We start from the raw sequence: 19,932 nt of genomic DNA, 5'->3' as shown, positions 1-19,932 counted from the left end.
AGTTTTTTGAGTGTTTGTCTAAAATTTTACTGTAGTTTACTATAGAAATTGTAGAAAAATTTTTGAAGTGTATAATTTTTTAGATATTTTGAAATGTATAATTTAAAAATTTTAATAAATTTTTAAAATTACTGTAACTAAAGTTATTCAAAAACTTATTATCAAACAGGCTCATGTCTAGTTCAACTCTATGAACAAGAGCAGCCCTGCCTCCTCTTTAAAGATATTTGCGTTAAGAAAGGACTAGCTACTAATTTTCTTGCAATTGAAGTTCAATGAGGAAGAAAATCTTATGAACTAATTGTGCATCTTCTTTTCCTACAAAGATGACGATCAACTTTCACAAGCGAAAGGATATATAAATCTCGTTGCTATAAATGTAAGGTTATTTTTATTATGTGCCCTCGCAGTATTAAACAAGCACACAAAACATAGACGGTGAGTCTACTGTAAATTTCAAATGAACTTTTACAAGCTTTAGCTCAAGAAATTATATAAACTTTTGCAAACAACTAAGTACTTGACTCACTTTTTATCTTGTGCCTTAAATAAAAGAACCCTAAATATAAATCTACTTTGCTAATTACTCCAAGTTAACATATTATCTAGTAAAACACGTTAAAATCAAAACATCAGTCCTTTTTGTTTATACTATCAATGCGAGATTGTGTTATGTGAGCGGGATTAGATGCTCATCTTAAATGCAAAAGGAGAATTTATAATTCAAATAACTATTAGTATGTGTCGTGCATCTAAATTGTCAATGCAAAATATTTATTACAATGATAACGTAGAAAAGATTGATTAAGGAGTGAATTCAAGGGGAAAAAAATGTAAATGCAAATAAGATGCATCTAAATTGTCAATGCAATATGCATCTGTTGATTTTGGTAATAAAAAAGTTGGATTTTGGTAACAAAAAAAGTTGGATTTTGGGACCAAAAACAAAAAAGTTGGATCTGGCATTTTACGTCTCTTGATCTTTGCATTCTCCACCAACGAATGATCTCAACGTGGGGGTGGGGCTAGTTTGAGCAACAAGAGAGAAGGCGAAGACAGTAAAATGGGCCCAAATGACCAAAAAATTTGGGGGCCTTAAGGGGGTGGGCTCCACCGACATAGGACATCATCAAGAAAACCAATGAAGATTGAGGGGACGTGAGGGCACGTGCTTGACGGACTTAATCGGTGCGTCGCTCTCTTTCTCGTGACGGCATCACGTGGGGTTAGGATTAGGGAAATTACGGGACCCACTCCTATTCTTCCTCCTTTTTTTTTTTCTCAAAACGAAAAATATATATATATTAAAAAAAAACACAAAAAACAAGAAAAGAAACCCGTCGAAAGCAAGCAAAGGGCAAAGGGCTATAGACGTGGGGGGCCATGTGCACTAGTTGAGGAAATGACGTGTGGTTGATGGGTCATTTGACGTTGTAAAATCCATGCTCACGTGGCAAACTCACGTGCTTCAAGTCTCGTGCCTTTTGGCTGGTCCTTATAGGAGTAACGTGGTCCCACAACTACTTTGCTAAGGGTCACCTTTCACCCCCCATTTACCTTTCCTTTGCTAACTTTGCCTTCTTCTTCTTCTTGCTTTTTCTGGTTTCTTGGTGGGCACCTCCAACTTGGGCCACGAGGTTTTTGTTAGGTCTAACAAATTGATGATGAGTGAGTTTCTTAATTCTGTCGAGTCGAGTCAATTTTGAGCAGTAATTATTAAAGAGACGATTATCAATACTGTTGATTGATTATGTCTCGATAGTCACTGTTATTGAAATTATTAGGGGGAGTGCTTGCGCATAGCGCGGGTGTTTGGTACTTGTGATTAAAGAAGATTTTTTATTAAACAAATAATGGTACATTTTAAAAAAAAATAATCATCATATATGCCAAATCCAATCATAGTATATTCTAATTACAACACGTACTTGTACATTTTATTTTATCAATACTTTTATAATTTTACCATTCCTAGAAGATCCCTACAGATGTTAGTTGAAAATCGTCCAAAAGCAAACATAACTTGTTTCAAACAAAAGAATATTTTCCAACGGTTAGTTATAAAAACGTGTTAATATGTCTTTTGTGTTAATTGCACAACAAAAACCACACTTCAATTAAATGTGTTTACAACACCATTTCAATAATTATACCAACATATAAGTTTATATGAGTTGTACTTGATGCAAAAATAGTTTTAAAATAATTCTATATTTCAGAAATACCTAGATGTCTGCATAAATCAAAGTTTTAAATGTACCAAAATGAGGGCATTTCGATAAATGTACCTAAACACATGTGTATCCTCAATTGTACCCGTAGTTTTAAAAAAACTACATAATATTTCACATTTCCAAAATATTTCTATCCATGCGGTTGAAATTCAAATTCCCATTTGACCACAACTCATTCATGCAAGGAATTACTTTTGAACTATTTTGGTAGAGACTCTTTTGAGTCCGTCAAGACACTTCATCGATGTCCCTCGTTGTAAGGTCAAAGAGGAGGAAAGGGAGTAGGGAAGTATGTTTTTTGTGGTTGGACTTAGCTTAGATTCATACCCTCATGCTTGAATAAATGACTCTAGACTTTGTGAAAACTTTGATGAGTAGCTGTATGGAGAATTCGTCATTCTAAAGGAATCCAAAACAGCACAACCATTGAAGAATCCAAAACAGCACAACCATTGAACAATGCATACAAAACCGGATCAAGATTGTAGCATGAATTCTATTTTTTTTCTTCTTTTAAATCCATTAGGTTTTTGATCCCTTATATAATAAGCTATAATAGCAAGTGAGGCCTATTTTGGGATGCGGCTGAGGAATGGCATCAATTTCAGTTGGGTCCATTTTTACTTTCACTCACCTATTTGCTTCGTGTGGGTACCTTATCTAAATTTATGTGCCGTGCAAATGAGTAATGGGCCGTGGGGTAACCCAGGCAGTGTGGCCCAAGATTCCAAGCTACTAAACCTAAATGGTGGATGGTGTGTTTTGGATTGGTGTCACTGGGTCCATTTGATAAGCATAATTTGCCAAAAAAAAAAAAAATCTCAAATATTACTCAACTTTCATAATAAACAAAACTTCTAATTACTTTTTTATATTACATATATATCACATTATAAAAAAATGTTACAATATTATTTGAAATAATTTTTTAAAAAATAATCTCCTGTCCAAACACACCCATTGTCTTTTCCCCTTGTTTGCTCATCGGGTAATTTGATTTTTTGCCCTTCCTTGTTCAAATTGGATTTCTCATTTTGGGGTGCACAATAAACAAATTAACGTCCGATTTTTCATCATAAAAATTATAATACACGCACACATATAAATTTTGACAAATACTCGGTTATTATTTTAAATTCGCATAGGTTCACAGTGTGAAGTGTGATTCTTCAGTGTATACTCAGAAGCAATGAGAACATAAGAATGAAGCCTTACTGGGTCTATATGAATAAGAACACACACACTCACTCTCTCTGGAGATTATGTGAATAACAACTTCATAAAATGGATTAGGGCTAATCGATACTTAAATTAATATCGATTTATTAAAAGTTCATTCCATTTTAATTCGTTAACTGGTCAAGATAAATTTGAATAGCGTTTTATATTTAATAACATTTAAATTCGACAAAAAAGAAATCATTCAATCTTGGTTCGGCAAAATAAATAAACTCAAAATCAAAATTTTAAATTTATTAAAATAATCAAACAAATTTAAACGTCCTAATTGTCTAGCATGATTATGTTGGTTTGCACCTCCAAATTAGGGACTCACAACCGAGTAATCTGGAAATAGTACCCTTGTCATGTTCTGCTCATGTATAAACTTGTCTGCACCTTTTTGGCATCTTCTTATCTTATTGACTTAGTAATTAGAGAGGACTATTTATCAGTACTGCAAAGGGTCAAGTTTGTTGTTCGACAAATCAACTGACAAAGTGACAGATAGTGTGTGTCATGGGAGGTGGCGGGCAACAAGTGGCACTGTCTTAAGTGCCAGGAAAGAGCCCCCAGTCCAACGACCATCCTCCAATTACCACGTATCGTTAATTTTTTTTTTGTTTAATTTCCTTGCGTATTTTGCCCATAGAAAATTTTTTTTCACCCCAACAGTAAATTCGAATCTGGTTACCAATGATCCAGCCCCTATCGGAAATCGTAGCGGAACTTGGACATTTTGTACGACGTCACCTAAAGACTCGAATTTCATGTAGTATAAAAAAATAGTAAAAATAGAAAAAGATCAAAACTACTTCCTGGTTCACTAGATTCATTTTGATGTTCTAGCTTGTTGAAAGAAAATGGAGTATATTTTCATTGATATTTTATTGAATCTGTTCATAAATTTTTTTAGAAAAAGATGTATAATATACAATCATTGAAAAATGTACTCCAATAATATGGGTAGAATGGATAATCTTTAAAGTACTAGTGGTAGTAAATTACTTTTTGCTTATTTGAATAAAAAAGATAAGAGGGTGCAGACTTATCTGGAATGGAGTTTTTACCGCCAGTCTGTAGTTTTTACCGCCACGGTTAAACACGTTCCCATGATCCGGTACCCTTAAAGTACTTGCGTGAAGCTGGTCTACTCCAAATGGGACAAATATAGAGAGAGAAGATCTCAGGTTCTGAAGATTTTGACGACGATAATGATGTTGATGAACAGGATGATCCCCCGCCGTTGATTTTCCTCGTCGTCTCTTTCTTCAGCGGCCGTGATCATCTTCTCTCTCCTGTGAGCTTTCGCCATTTCCATTACATTCTCCGATTTTCGTCCATAATTTGTTCTTTTCTGTTTTTTCGTTTGGCTCATTTGCTTGATTATTTCCTTTTTTTTTTGGTCAAATGTTTGATGTTCTTGACAGTTATCTGAAGTTTTTGCTCTGTAAAATGTTTAAAAAAAGAAAAGAAAAGAAAAATGAAAGTAGAAGTGTAGAATGATGATTAGAGGACCTCTAAGTTTCCGATCAACTTGAAATTTTGGAAAAATTGAAGTTTTCTTAGGAGATTTGTGCAGGTTTAGAGAAATTTTATCTGCATTGCGAATTATAGTCGAACAAATTTTTTTTAAAATGGACATGAATTGTGAGATCGAGTTAAAAGATTGAAAGGAAAATAATGGAAGAGAAAAGGTTAAAAAAGTTTGATTTTCTTTCGAATTTTTGGTTCTTGAAACTCCGTATGTAGTTCTCTAACTTGAGTAGATCGCGTCTTGAAACGAGAGTAAATTTAGTATTGTCCTGTTTTTATGTTATGCATTTATTAATGACTCCTTTTGTTCAATTTAATTTTTAAATTTTGATGAAGCTATAAAATATTGTGCGTTACGTGTCTTGTGTAGTTTCCTGTTTTGCTTGTTCTTTTAAAATTGATAAGTAAGAGTCTTGAGATGATATTTATGTCTTCTCTGTATGGAATGTGATTTCTCTTTATACTTGATCCTGTTTCTCCATCCAGGACAGGAGCAACAATAGGATGCATCAATTTCGTGAATTCAAATTTTAGTCAATAAGAAGTCAGAAATATCTTCTTACATAATGGATGCGAGTAAGAATTTCTGTTGATCATGAATGCCATGTGGTTGTAACATTTACTAAGCCTTTGAGATACTTATATACCTGGTCATGTATATTATGAAAGTTTATAATATCAAATTAACCCAATAAAAGGAATAAACTCTCTTCATTCTTGAGTCAATGGGAGTTTTTGCCTGGTGTATTCAGTTTCTCTGTCTGTTTGTGTTTCATAATACTGGAAATGCGTTTATGTAAAGGCATCTTGATGCTAAAAAGGTAGTCATTTGTGTATTTGAGTTTGGCATAATCGAATTTCTTTTGCATTGCAGATTTTGGATCTTTGGGTTGTCATAAACCAAAAGCAAATTCCACTATGTAGCGACCTTCATAATATATATGTAGCTGTGGTGTATATCTTTGTGTCTTGAAATACAAGTCTGAAGATGATACAATGTAATATCATAAATGGTAGACTGGTTTGAACCTTGGGTCTAGCTTTACAATCCGTACTCAATTGGCATCTACTTGAGAGAGAAGATCAAACACCTCACTGCTGCCTTTAATGCTGAAAATCATGTCTCCAAAGTTGGATGGTCCTGTTCAAGTACAAATGGCTGTTGACATGCTCAGCAACAGCCCTAGCAGTAGTAACTGCCATGGGAATAAGTCAACTGAAGGAAAACTGTCCTTACCCCCTTCCCCGCGTAGGCGTATCTTTGTCCAAACTGAAAGAGGCCATGTTTTGGGAATGGAGCTGGATCGTAGGGACAATGCTAGTATGGTGAAGAAAAGGTTGCAGCTTGCCCTTGATGTTCCCACTGATGGAAGCTCTTTGACATTTGGAGATATGATACTGAACAATGATCTTACAGCTGTTCGAAAGGATTGCCCATTGCTTCTCACCAGAAACATGATGCATAGAAGCTCATCAACTCCATGCCTATCACCTACTGGGAAGGCTGATCAACGAAGAGATAAAAGTGGTATTGTTGAGATTCTTGGTCAGTCTAATTGCTTTGGTAGAACAAGTAAAGTGGTTAAAGAGATTGTAAGGGCTATCAAGAGTGGGGTTGATCCAATTCCTGTCAATAGTGGACTAGGAGGTGTTTATTATTTTCGAAACTGTAAAGGAGAATCTGTTGCCATTGTTAAGCCAACTGATGAGGAGCCTTTTGCGCCAAATAACCCCAAGGGGTTCTCAGGGAATTCTCTTGGACAGCCTGGCCTTAAGTGGTCTGTGAGGGTTGGAGAAACAGGTTATCGAGAAGTGGCAGCCTATCTTTTGGACTATGATCACTTTGCAAATGTGCCTCCTACTGCTCTCGTCAAGATTTCTCATTCAGTTTTCAACGTAAATGACTGTGTAAATGGGAACAAGCCTCACAATATGGGAGTGGTCAGCAAGATTGCGTCTCTTCAGCATTTTGTTCGCCATGACTTTGATGCTAGTGATCTTGGGACCACTAGTTTTCCAGTTTCTGCCGTACATAGGATCGGTATACTAGATGTTAGGATTTTTAACACTGACAGGCATGCAGGAAATCTTCTGGTCAGGAAGCTTGATGGTTTTGGAAAGTTTGGTCAAGTTGAGCTCATCCCCATTGATCATGGCCTTTGCCTGCCAGAAGGTTTGGAGGATCCATATTTTGAATGGATACACTGGCCACAGGCTTCAATTCCCTTTTCTGAGGAAGAGCGAGAGTATATAAGGAACCTTGATCCTATTCGTGATTGTGAGATGCTGCGTGCTGAGTTGCCCATGATGCGAGAGGCATGTCTTAGGATGTTGGTACTTAGCACTACTTTCCTCAAGGAAGCAACAAAGTTTGGGCTCTGTCTTGCTGAGATTGGTGAGATGATGTCTAGGGAGTACAGTGGTCATGGGGAAGAGCCAAGTGAGCTCGAGAGTGTTTGCTTGGAGGCAAGGGGGACACTTAGAGAAGCTTCATTGCCTATTGATAATGAATTAAGAGATCAAGAGTATCAGTTTGACATGGATAATGAGGATACAAGCCTTTGCCAAGAAATACAGGAAGACTTAACCCCCAAATTGCCATCTTTGTTACAGCGCAACTCTGTAAATGGCCTGAATGCTGTTTCCAAACTGCAGTTCCTTGGAAAGGAAGACGCTGAGATTCATGATGAGAGAACTTGCACAGACTACTCTGGACATGAGCTGGATCTTAACTACTTTTCTAATGCTGTAAAGCTTTCGAAGTCTCTAAAGAAAATTGGCTTGGTGAAAAGTAGCAGGCAGAAACCCAAACTTGCTTGTTTGGCTGGCACTACATGTGCACAAAGAAGAAGTGGCAAAGAGTTGCTTCCAATAACAATTGGCTTTGTCAATTTGGCAGACCTAAGTGAGGAAGAATGGATCCTATTTCTTTCTAAATTCCAGGAGCTTCTTGGATCTGCATTTGCTAATCTTAAATCGTCAAGCATTGCACTGAAACAGAGGCAAAGGCAGGGAACTGCAGGCGAGTTTTGAGTGAGTGACTTGAGATGACCTTTAAACATACTGAATGTATAGTTGTAGTTAGTACAAGATGAAGCAAACCTTTCGAAGCATGTGAGAGCTTGAGATCTGTTTTTTAGGGTTGGATTCCGAGCCTTCACATCAAGAAGCGTTGTAATAGTGATGCGAGAAAAAGATGTAAATAGTTTTGGGATTAGGCATCAACGATCAGCTGTTCATAAGAAACGATCAGCTTGTTGGCTGACTACTATGAAAATTACAGCTATGTATATATCAGCTTGTTGGCTGGCTAATATGAAAATTATAGGTACGTATATATCATTTTGTTGGCTGGCTTGTTATTCTGCTTGCGTACTTAATCGCTAAGGTCTGGATCGGTCCAGATGAGCCAGAATTGCGCTAAACTAGCTCTCTTAACATGTCGGTTGCCATCTATATGCATGGGCATCAGATGCAACCATCAATGGGCTTTGCTACGCACGTTTGAATTCAATTTCATAAAAAGCAAGAGAGATTGAAATGGCTACTTCTTTATAGTTGACTAAATAAATGAGCTCCTTGATCCTAATACATTTCATTGTCAGGAAAAATGATAAGAATTGGTCGAGGATGAATTTATACAACTTGATCAGACAAATGAATGCCTAAAACTTACAGCCAGGAAGCTGTAAAAATGCACCTCCCGGACTTCAAATGGCTGGATGGTAAGGTGGGCACAACATTCCCCTGCATCACCATCCAATGGACTTGTACAAAGATTCACGTCTCGTCACTATGTATTCACATGCCTTATTCTCTCATACATAATGGCACTCACCACATCCTTTACAAACACATAAAAACATTCTCTGCAAGAATTAGGCATCAGAGTAGATTTTCGGAAGTGTTGATTGTCCTTTTCATGGCAGCACACAGAACTTTGGGAGGGATGAATTCCGTGCTTTGGCTGCTCCAGACCGCAAGCACCTAAGATGGTGTGGGTGGCAAGCCTTGCAACTTCCTTGAAAACATTAGCCTCTGCAATTAAAAGGAGACTGGTTAATCAAGGCAAAGTTAAACATGTGCTTGAACCAGTTGTTCAATATGTCATCAAGCTGCCATCCAGCATAAGAACATTTGCAGCACAAATGCTGCATCCATTACCTCAGTTGTTTCCTCATACGTTTTTTACTAGAAGAAAAGAAATGTCCAGTTGTCAATGGAGCCACCTCACTTCGAAAAATTGCAAATTTGGCCAGTGAAAATTCTCAAATTTATTAATTGGCCTTGCATTCTCACCACCGGTTTTTATAACACCATCTTTATCTTTTACATTACACCCATCGGATGCTCTCCAATAATAGGTTTAATCGATCAAATTTCCTTCATCATTCACATTTCCCACTAGATAAATAAAGTTCTTACCTCTATCCTATGAAGATTTTAAAAATCACCATGAGAACAGACTGTGAATCTGGAAATTTTTTAAGTTCAGTGATGGATATAAATTATTGCATTTGCATTCGTCGCTGACATGAATGCTCACCACCATCCTTCCATCCCCACCCCAACCTCTGACTCTTGGCTCCGGCAGTATTATGAGATTTCTTGTGCTTTTACAAAAACAAATTTGTAAACTTCTGAATCTGGAGTGTCAATCTCGATGAATTTTACGAAAAGAAGAACGTTTAAAGCAGGACATTCTTTTCTCTTTTTTTTTTGTAACAATTACCAATAGAGCGGTACAACATAAAGAAAAGGCATGTTGGTCATACCTAACTTTTTATCTTTCGTTAGAAGCTTTAAGTTGAGCTTGACAAGAGATTGAATCTCACTCTTGGCATCATAGTTTTCCTTGGCCTTTGAGTCAGCTGGAAATTTCTGCCTTTCTCCTTTCTGTACCCAAGGTTCTTTCTTGCAAGAGGAAGGGAAGTTAAGCTCAACACTGGGACAAACCAAATTTGAAGACACTGGTGCAGGCTCAACTGGAGAACCAGTGCAAATAGGCCTGCTACAGCTATCAGAAACAGTAAAAGTCGATCCAAGTGATATTTTCTCAGATGGCTTTTTGACATTTCCATGAGGAACATCATGTTGAACGGGGCACCTTACATCCTGAGAGGATATCAACTGATAGTATAATGGTAAAGGAGCAATTGCAAAACCTATGCCATCATTTCCAAACCCTTGGTCATGACAATTCTGTCTTTCAACCATCAACGGCTTGTGCTTATTGCTGTCCTTCCAAACAGAATGACAATCTTGACGCTGTTCTTTCTTAAAGCCTCCAAGATTTTCAGAGCTCCTCTGTTTGCTATCTGATGAATGATACTTGCATCTTATAAATTTTGACGATTGACAACTAGTGCTCTTTCTTTTTTCTATTGACTTCGCCATATCCAACATTTTCCAAGCTCTGTCTATTTCACGGGAATCTTTGTTCTGACTTGCACCAGGATTACTATCATCCAGTCTTGATTTCAAACTCAAGGAAGATGTTGAGCTTGGTTGAACTGAATCAACACCAATTTCAGGCTTCCTATCAGCACTACAACGATAATTTCTTTTGCCGGATGAGAAGCTCAAGGATCCAGATCGAAAACTGTTCCAATTATCACGCAATGCTTGTATACGATTATGGACATTGCGGCATCTGCTCAATGTTCTGCCAGTCAGCTGAGCTGCGCCTTGCATAATGTCTGCCTGTCTCCTTGAATCCAACACGTTCACATTATCTCCCAATCTCGTTTCCAGATCTCTAACTTGATCAACCGACAAGCAACTTTCAGAAGATCTTCCAACACATCTGGTTTTAGGTTCTCGCACAACATCAAATATTGATACATGTTCATAGCTTGGCGGATTTCCATCATTGTTATTGTTAACAGAATCTATCTCACTCTTGTTACGTTCATCCCTCAAAAGTGTACAATCATGGCAAAACCAATCACCCTCAGGAACTGTTGCACCTAAACCAAGACAGTAAGTATGAGCCGCAGAGTCACAAAGATCACACAAGAGAAGGAGCCTGTCGTCGACCGAGCTCTGACACACGCTACATTTGACTTCTGAATACGGATCAAGTGGTCCAACTGTAGCATTCCCGTCGTAATAGTACACCTACATGCAGACAAATCCGAGTACCATTAGAGGAGTTGCCACCTACTGTAGCATTCTTGTAGTAATAGTACACCTATAGGATTAGACCATAAATTCATCCAGTGCAGCTCAAAAGCAGTAACAAAATATACACGAAGATGAAAAGACCACAATCAATCTACTTCAGCCCAATAACAATCGTTGCAAACTTCAAACGTAAAAGGTAGATACCATACTAAAATTTTAGTCCCCCTTTGTCATTTGAAATCGATTTTATTGGTAGAAGACTACGACGAATGCGCTCAATCACTACACCATATCCAATTCTTCATTAATCCAGTGAAGATCAAATTCGAAAAGTTTCATAAGGTATCCTCACCAAATTACCATCATAAACAACAATGACCAAAATTAAAATAAAAAACAGCCAATCAACAAAATTTTAAGAAAAGCCTTAATTACACAAGGACTAAAGCAATTTCTTGACTTTATTTCTCTAAAATAATCAAAACCCATTTCATTTTTTCACCAACCCATACCAAATATGAAAAAATTCACATCCAAAAGAAATTCCGCCTTCATCACTACCTGATCGCGCACGGGGACATGAACGAGGCGGTCTGCGGGGAAAATGGGAGGCTTAGCTGGGCGGCGAATGGTGGAGAATCGACGTTTACATAAAGGGCATTTGGATTCGACCTTGGCCCATTCCATAATGCAAACAAAGCAGAAATAATGGTCGCAGCTATCAATATAGCCTCTGCTGACACTGTTGTCATCTCGAGCAGCTTCTGATAAGCAAATCCCACAACAATTTGTTTCCAATTCGAGCTTGGTTTTGCCTTTGGAGCTGAAAAGGGGTGGTGGGGAAGAATTTTCTGGGGTTGGGCTTTGGGTTTTGATGCGCTTGGTGGGATTTTCGGAGTCAGAATCTTCTTGGCAGTCGGTCGCCATTTCAGCTGTGTATGGAATTGCACTACAAGCACAGAGATTTGAGATTATAATTCCTTTTTCCTTTCTTTTATTTTCTTTTCTTTTTGGTAGAGAAATGAAACTCCGTCAGTTTTATATGGAAAAAAGTATAAATTAGAAAGTACTTTCCTTAAAATAAAAAAAAAGAAGTGGAAGTTGCACTGAAAAGATGACAAAAAAAAAAAGACTAAAAGCAAAGGATAAGTAATAAATTTGTATGGATGCATTTATATGATTGTTAATGTTTAGTTTGCATGTCAATTAATTACAGCACTCCTTTTTTCACACATACATACATGTATATGATAATTTGTGTTTGGAAATATATTGTCAAAATTTTGTGAAATATTTTCCAAAACTAATCCTCGTATACCATGGAGGATTGACTTGAATTAACCATTAAACATGTTTTCGAGTGTGAGTTTAGCAACATTAGGTGCCTAGCAAATTAAAGGTCGAGATTCATTTATTCTTCTTTTTCCCATATATTCAACTATTAAGTTGTATAACAATTAGGCATGTAATCGATTCAAACTACTTGTGAAATTAAAATTATTAAACTCGGTCAAAAACTTGACTCGCACTCAGCTTCAACCGAGTACGAGCTGAGTTCCAGTGATTCGATAGTATTTCGATTTGAATTCAAGTATTATTTTTTTAGACTCGAATATTCGTCGAATCTTACCGAGCATCAAGTAATTAATTAAAAATCAAATATTTAATTATTACATTTTTAGTCCTTTAGATTTGAGAGTTGTATAAATTACTAGAATATTGACTATGACTTTAAAACAATTATAGGTCATATAGTCATTTCGCATGAAAAAAATAATTTAATAGGTAAAAAACAAAATTGTGCATTTCTTGAATTGGACAAGGATCTTAGGACGCGAGTTTGATCATAATCACTAGAAAATCGAGCATAATCAAGTCGATCTCGAGTTTTCAAACAGTTCTTGGAGCTCCATTTCTACTGCTTGCTCGATCTCGAATAGTACCTTCCTAGTGTTGAGTCAAGCTCAAGTACCACGATACTATTATTTGGTTCGACTTGATTACATCCCTAATAACAATTTTCCAAAATTTTGTCACAGTGCTACTGCTGTCATCATGATTGTAAGCCCATTTTCCAGTTAGTGACAGTACCAATTGTTGTAAGAAGGGGAGAAAGAAAAAGTTTACACAATTTAATTTTTTTTTTCTGGGTGATTCCGTTGGATCGTTTAGTGATTCAGTTTAATGACCGGAAACTTACAGATGTAAATGGAAAAAATTGTAAACCTGCTGTTTAAACGATTGCAATTTTACTTTTAAGTCTCATTCTTCCAAATTTACAAAACTTACTCTCATGTAAGTTGCAACTCTTTTAAACAGAAATTAGACAGCTAAAAGTGGACCGATTGATCTTGTGCTCATTGTATATGTTGTGGCAATTTTGCAAACTAAGGTCCCGATTGTATTATTATTTTTAAGAGTTTTTTTTATAGAAAAAACACTATAATAATTTTATATATATGCGATAAAAAGATAATTGAAAAATGTGTTCACGAAAAGTGTACATTTTTTTTTTTAGAAAATTACAATCCAAACAAGGCATAAAATACTACTGATTTTTTGGTAGTAAAAGAATATTATCTTTCACATCAAATTCTAATGAGAAAGGTAAATATGGAATAAATAAATTCAACTAGGAAAATTGTGAGCAAATGAACTTAAAAACAATCTTCAAGAATTCGGCTGCTTATTGAAATATGAAGGACTAACGTAACACGAGCTCTCGAGGTCGAGGTCATCGACTGAGTTAGCTACATTCTCACTTTAAATATTTCAATTTGTTAACCAGTCACAGTCTTTTGGCATTAAAGGAAAAGCTTTAGAGCCTAATTTGAATTGCTATTTATTTTTAAGAGTTTTTATAAAAAATTTAACTTTAACGATTTGACGTATGTAAAGTAAAATGGTGGTTAAAAAAATATATTCACAAAAAGTATAAATATTTTTCTGAAAAACTTGTTCACAAAAAACATAAAAAATTTTCTGTAAAAAAAGCGATTAAAACATGACCTCAATATCTTATTCGTTACCAGTCTGCCGTTGTTAATGCGCTCAAATGATACCTAATTTTAGTATGTGAATGCTTGTATTAACATGTATTACACCCATTATATTTACATATTTTTATGGACTAACTTCGATTTTCCAACAAATAAAAATAAAAATAGCACTCGTGGCCACTCAGTTACTGATAGCCAAACCCAATTTTCTAATAAGTAATATAAAAACAAAAAAAAGCTAAATCAAACACTTTTCATCATATATACATTTTCTATAAGTTTTAATAATAATAGTACAAGTCATCATATATTTAAAAATTGTAAATTTGATATAAAAAGCGGCTGAATTTGGGCTAATGGCTTAGAATATATGTAAAAAAAAAAAACATCGCACAAATGTATTTTTGACACACACCATTTCTCATTCTATACCAGCCGTGCTGAGTCAGAACCAATGTTTTGAAAATCGGACCGTACCGGCCAGTTCGACCGGCTGAACCACGAATCGGCCATGACACCGGTCCGGTTCTATGCTTTGGTTGACTTTGCTAGAGAACCGGTCAAACCCGGTCAAAACCGTGAAAACTGGTGAACCGTGTTGAACCGGATTGAACCGGTTTTTGAGTTTCCTTTTTTAAAACTTTTTGCAAAATGCTTCTATCAAGATTCGAACTCAATAATTATAATTTTAAACTTTTTAAACTTTGTTTTCTTCTATCTTTTAATTTTGTTTTTGTCCATTAAATTGGAAAAAGTTAAAAAAGATTTATTTTTCTTTAACCCAAATTATTTAATGCCACAACCACTCACTTTTATCTCATTTTTTGTTTCTTATCAAGTTTGCATTTCTATTTTCAATTCTCTTAACTTCTTTTGAACTCCAAACTTTCTTTTTTAAATTACAATCTTTAAATCTCAAAGATGTAAATTAAAATTTAAGTTCACAATATCAAATTCTCATAGACGTGAATTTTGTATAATTTCAAAATATTGTGATATTTTTGGGTTGGATTTAAGATTTTTTTGGTAGATATAATTGAAATTGAGATGAAATTTATTTGTTTTAACTTATAATTTAAAAATTTTATTTTTGAAAATCCAAATTATTCAAAAATAGTGAACTTTTCACCATGTAAAGTTTTAAATTAGTCCATTGCATGTCTTATTTTGTGCATATATATATTTATATAAATTATTTTTAAAAAAATTCATTGAACCGAGGTTGAACCGGTCCGACCGGTTGAATCTCGATCCTTTCACCTCACCGGTTCAATTGACGGTTCAGGTTTTAAAACATTGGTCAGAAACTATGCAAAAAGTCAGTGGGTCAACGACCCACAATTTTTTTTTAATTAGCCTGTCGCCAACCGTGCTGACTGGACACGGATGGGGACAGGCGTGTCAGAAACTCTGAAAAAATCAGTGGGTCAGCGGCCCATAATTTTTTTTTTAATTAGCCTGTCCCCAGCCGTGCTGACTGGACATGGCTGGAACAGGAGGTTAAAAAAAAAGGGCCTTCAACATGAGAGTATAGGAGAAATGTTGTGGGAATTGGAGCAAAGAGCTAGGGAAGTATCTGTCTTTATCAACGTGCAAAGTTATTTTTTACAACACAACCATTTTATGAACACTGGCAAAATTTAGAAGTGTTCAAATGACTTGGCATGCACTTTCTTTGCTTTGAAGATAATAAAGAACTGAAATTCATTATTTTTTCTCCAGTGCCATTCTTTTCATCTATCACCCCATCATTTTTTAAAAAAAATTTCTGAAAGCTTTCTGCTTGAATTTTACAGGGCAGCTGACAACCAGGTATTTAATGTGCCTCTCTTGCAATAATCTATTTCTCATTGCCAGAAACAAGACCAGACCTTTATTATCTTATTGGGTTATGAATTATGATGGGAGTTATATAAGTAAATTTTTGAAGGAACACAATAATTATGGCTCCGTTTGAATTTGAGAGTTTTTGAAATACTTATTTTTCATCTACAATACTACAGTAATATACAAACAAAAACAACTCCAACAACACCATATCCAAACAATATATCAAAAACAACTCCAAATATACAAAAAATATAATAAAATATATATTTATATATAAATATTATATACAAAAAAATATATTTTGCTTAATAAATATATATATATATATAAATATTAATACAAAAATAAATATTAATATTTTTAAAATAAATATATATACTTATAAAATTAATAAAATACATATACCAAAAAATAAATAAATATATTTATATATAAATATTAATATATTTTGTTTATAATATATTTGTATATATTTATAAATATATTTACATATATATATTTATGTAAATATATAAATATATTTATTTATATATATTTATATAAATTTATAATTATATTTATTTCAAAAAATATAATTAATAAAATATATATACAAAAATATATAAAATATATAAAATATATAAAATTAATAAAATATATAAATATATTTATTTCATAATATGTATATTAATATATATTAATATATATTAATATGTATATTTCAATTTTGTTTCATAATATGTATATTAATATATATATTAATATGTATATTTCAATTATGTATATTATATCAATTGAAATAAATATTAATATTTTGTTTAAAATATATTCATATATATTTATAAATATATATATTTATATTTATATTTATATACATATATAAATATATTCATTCACATATTTATTTATATATATTTATATAAATATATTTATTTCAATTTTGTTTTATAATATGTATATTAATATATATTAACATGTATATTTCAATTATGTACATTATATTACATATATATAAATATATATATTAATGTATATTAATATACATATTATAAAACAAAATTGAAATAAAAAATATTATATATATAAATAAATAAATATTAATATATAGAAACAGTGCCAGTATATATTTCAAAAAATTTTAAAAAAATTATAAATTATAAAAATACTCAAAAATATATTTTAAAAATACCTCTAAAAACAATTCAAAAAAATTTATAGTAAAAATTTTTCATATATACAATTACAGTAAAATTTTTAAAAAATATCTCAAAAAATAACTAATTCAAACGGAGCCTATATCATTGACAAATGCATGACTGGTTATTCTTATTCTCTTCGTTCCCCTTTGATGAGCAGTCAGGTGAAATTATTGCAACCTCTGGCTTTGGACATGAGGGGACCATTCTGATTGCTGAAATTATTGCAACCTCATGGGATATATTTGACCCCTGGTCCATTTTTTTTTTTTTTTTTTACCGCTTGTCCCCAGCCTTGTCCAGTCAGCAGGGTCGAGGAGAGGCTAATAAAAAAAAAATTGTGGGCCACTGACCCACTGACTTTTTGCAGAGTTTCTGACAATTAGTTCTGCAGGTATAGAATGAGAAATAATGTGTATCAGAAAAACATTTGTGTGATTTTTTTTTTTTTTTTTACATATATTCTAAGCAATTAGCCGCAATTTGGCCTCTCCAATAAAATTTTAAGACTCTTACATAAACATATACGTCAGTGGAACTCGAACAAATATTCGATATGTTGGCGGCTGCTTTCAAACCGTCCTTGGACCTCTGTCTCAAACCGTCCTGAAGGTTCACGGTCACGATGTGGCCTCAAAAATTTGTGCGGCTCAAATTACAACATGTAATTCGATTTTCACACTATGTGTAGGGCCCGTAAAAAAGTGTTGTAAAATTACGTTGTGTGCAAAGTAAGTTACATCGTGTGCAATGGAAGTTACGCGCTGTGAAAAATGAATACAACCGGCACGAACGGTTGCACCTGCCCCTTGTCCCCTTCGAGACAATATGCCGGTCTTGTATATCTTACCAAAGATTAACATGAAACAAAATAAAAATCCCTGTCCCAATTTCATCTCCCATCTTGCACGAGAAAAATAATAGGCCACCCACCCCAGACTTTCTTCTCCATCTCCTTGTCGGCACCAAAAATTAACCAGAAACTCATTCTTCATTCATCAACCCAAAAAAACAAAAATATGTCCCAGGAAAAAGCTCACATCTTGATCTTCCCCTACCCCGCCCAAGGCCACATGTTACCCCTCCTAGACTTGGCTCATCAATTATCCATCCGCGGCCTGGACATTACCATTTTAGTCACTCCGAAAAACCTCCCTCTCTTAAACCCTCTTCTCTGCAGGGACCCCTCCATCCAAACTCTTGTTTTGCCATTTCCATCCCACCCTTCCATCCCACCTGGTGTTGAAAATGTCAAGGACCTCCCCGTTGGGGGTTTTCGGACCATGATGTACACCCTCAGAAACCTCCACAATCCCCTTAAAGAATGGTTCAAGAATCATGTTTCTCCACCAACAGCTATCATTTTTGATATGTTCCTGGGTTCGGCTAATCGGCTTGCTGATGAGCTGAGTATTCCCGGGTACGTTTTTTCTCCCTCTGGTGGCTTGGCTTTGTCTGTTATTTACTCTCTTTGGCGTCACATGCCAAAAAGGAAAGATCCCTCCAGCGATGAAGAAAATGTTCCTCTTCCGGTCCCAAATTGCCCATCTTATCCTTGGTGGCAATTATCCCCTGTTTATCGTAGTTTTGCCGATAATGAGACTGACCTCATATCGAAAACTATTAAAGAAAATTTGGATGGGGACATGGCCAGTTTTGGGTTGGTGATCAATTCAGTTTCCGAGCTGGAAGGGGTTTATATGGATCATCTAAAGGACTTTTTGGGGCATCCCAGGGTGTGGTCTGTGGGGCCAGTGTTGCCACCTAGTGCTAGTGGTGATGCATCTGGCCCGGCTGAGAGAGGCGGGGCAAGCTCAATTTCGGCTAGTGAAATTTTAACATGGCTGGATCAAATTGAGGAGGATCATTCCGTGATTTACGTGTGTTTTGGGAGTCAGGCTGTTTTGACAAACGAGCAAATGGAGGCCTTGACTTTGGGTTTGGAGAAGAGCGGGGCGAAATTTATTTTGTCTGTTAAGGGAGCTACGCAGGGTCATGAGGAAAGTGAAAAGTATGGTCTAATTCCACCAGGATTTGAAGAAAGAGTGGCTGGGAGGGGACTTGTGATTAAGGGTTGGGCTCCACAAGTTTTGATTTTGAGGCATTCTGCAGTTGGTGCATTTTTGACACATTGTGGGTGGAATTCTGTTCTCGAAGGAATTGGGGCTGGAGTGCCTATGTTGGCTTGGCCTATGGGTGCTGATCAATATTCTAATGCTACTTTGATTGTCAATGAGCTTGAGGTTGGGGTTAGAGCTTGTGAGGGTGATGAAAATGTGCCAGATTCGGATGAATTGGCAGGTGTTCTGGCTAAAGCTATCTGTGGATTTCAAGAAGAGAGGAAAAGGGCCAAGGAGTTGCAGAAGGCAGCTTTTGATGCCGTACAAGAAGGTGGGAGTTCGTTCAAGAATTTGGACAATCTGGCGTTGCATTTTTCTGAAGAGGCTTCAAAGAGACAAAGTTGTTGACATGGAAAAGCCGGTATTGAAAGTTGGTTTTTGATCAAACATTCTTTCAGAAAATGTGGCGAGATGGAGTTTAACTGTAGCTCAGGCTTGCAATTGAATTTGATGATTTAGTTTCTGCTTATGCATTTCTTATAGTTGTGGCTTGGCTAATTATGTACTACTAGTCATACTTTTGTGTTGCAGACTTTTGCTTGCATCATATTGGTGTTAAAGAAACTCTTTTCCAACAACAATAATGAGCCCTGCATTAAAAACAAAAAAAAAAAAAAAAAAAAGAGGAGGGAGTCCAAACTACATGGTTATTTGAAGCGTAAACCGGGGCAGCAATTTCACACCGTCCTTCAAC

The 19,932-nt window shown here is 35.2% G+C and overlaps 3 protein-coding genes across 4 annotated transcripts; 2 read left to right on the top strand and 1 right to left on the bottom strand.

Moving 5' to 3' along the window:
• The first annotated feature begins 4,603 nt into the window (after positions 1–4,603).
• On the top strand, positions 4,604–8,330 carry LOC113741702 (phosphatidylinositol 4-kinase gamma 7). Of its 2 annotated transcripts, XM_027269298.2 has the most exons (3): positions 4,604–4,752; positions 5,475–5,564; positions 5,863–8,330. In XM_027269298.2, the coding sequence occupies exon 3, from the start codon at positions 6,096–6,098 to the stop codon at positions 8,019–8,021; it is 1,926 nt and encodes a 641-aa protein (XP_027125099.2). In that variant the 5' UTR covers positions 4,604–4,752; positions 5,475–5,564; positions 5,863–6,095; the 3' UTR covers positions 8,022–8,330. The 2 variants fall into 2 exon arrangements, with proteins under 2 accessions (XP_027125099.2, XP_027125098.2); XM_027269297.2 differs by lacking the exon at positions 5,475–5,564.
• A 191-nt stretch (positions 8,331–8,521) lies between these two features.
• On the bottom strand, positions 8,522–12,141 carry LOC113741664 (uncharacterized). The gene is made up of 3 exons (XM_027269248.2): positions 11,676–12,141; positions 9,764–11,108; positions 8,522–9,026 (listed from the first exon to the last, which is right to left on the bottom strand). Exons 1-3 carry the CDS (start codon positions 12,039–12,041, stop codon positions 8,782–8,784), a joined length of 1,956 nt encoding a protein of 651 aa, XP_027125049.2. The 5' UTR covers positions 12,042–12,141; the 3' UTR covers positions 8,522–8,781.
• A 5,814-nt stretch (positions 12,142–17,955) lies between these two features.
• On the top strand, positions 17,956–19,782 carry LOC113741819 (UDP-glycosyltransferase 89B2-like). The gene has a single exon (XM_027269462.2). It carries the CDS (start codon positions 18,138–18,140, stop codon positions 19,584–19,586), a length of 1,449 nt encoding a protein of 482 aa, XP_027125263.2. The 5' UTR covers positions 17,956–18,137; the 3' UTR covers positions 19,587–19,782.
• Positions 19,783–19,932: the final 150 nt, after the last annotated feature.

This window comes from Coffea arabica, chromosome 4e, assembly GCF_036785885.1.
Source record: "Coffea arabica cultivar ET-39 chromosome 4e, Coffea Arabica ET-39 HiFi, whole genome shotgun sequence".
Taxonomy (NCBI): domain Eukaryota; kingdom Viridiplantae; phylum Streptophyta; class Magnoliopsida; order Gentianales; family Rubiaceae; genus Coffea; species Coffea arabica.
This window is presented reverse-complemented; position numbering and strand designations above follow the sequence as displayed.

Coding starts and splice junctions, on each gene's coding strand:
- LOC113741702 (XM_027269297.2), top strand. CDS start 6,096: ATGCTGAAAATCATGTCTCCAAAGTTGGATGGTCCTGTTCAAGTACAA.
- LOC113741664 (XM_027269248.2), bottom strand. CDS start 12,041: ATGGCGACCGACTGCCAAGAAGATTCTGACTCCGAAAATCCCACCAAG. Junction 11,109..11,675: donor ATGTCCCCGTGCGCGATCAG/GTAGTGATGAAG, acceptor GTCTGCATGTAG/GTGTACTATTACGACGGGAA. Junction 9,027..9,763: donor AACGAAAGATAAAAAGTTAG/GTATGACCAACA, acceptor TTTTAATTGCAG/AGGCTAATGTTTTCAAGGAA.
- LOC113741819 (XM_027269462.2), top strand. CDS start 18,138: ATGTCCCAGGAAAAAGCTCACATCTTGATCTTCCCCTACCCCGCCCAA.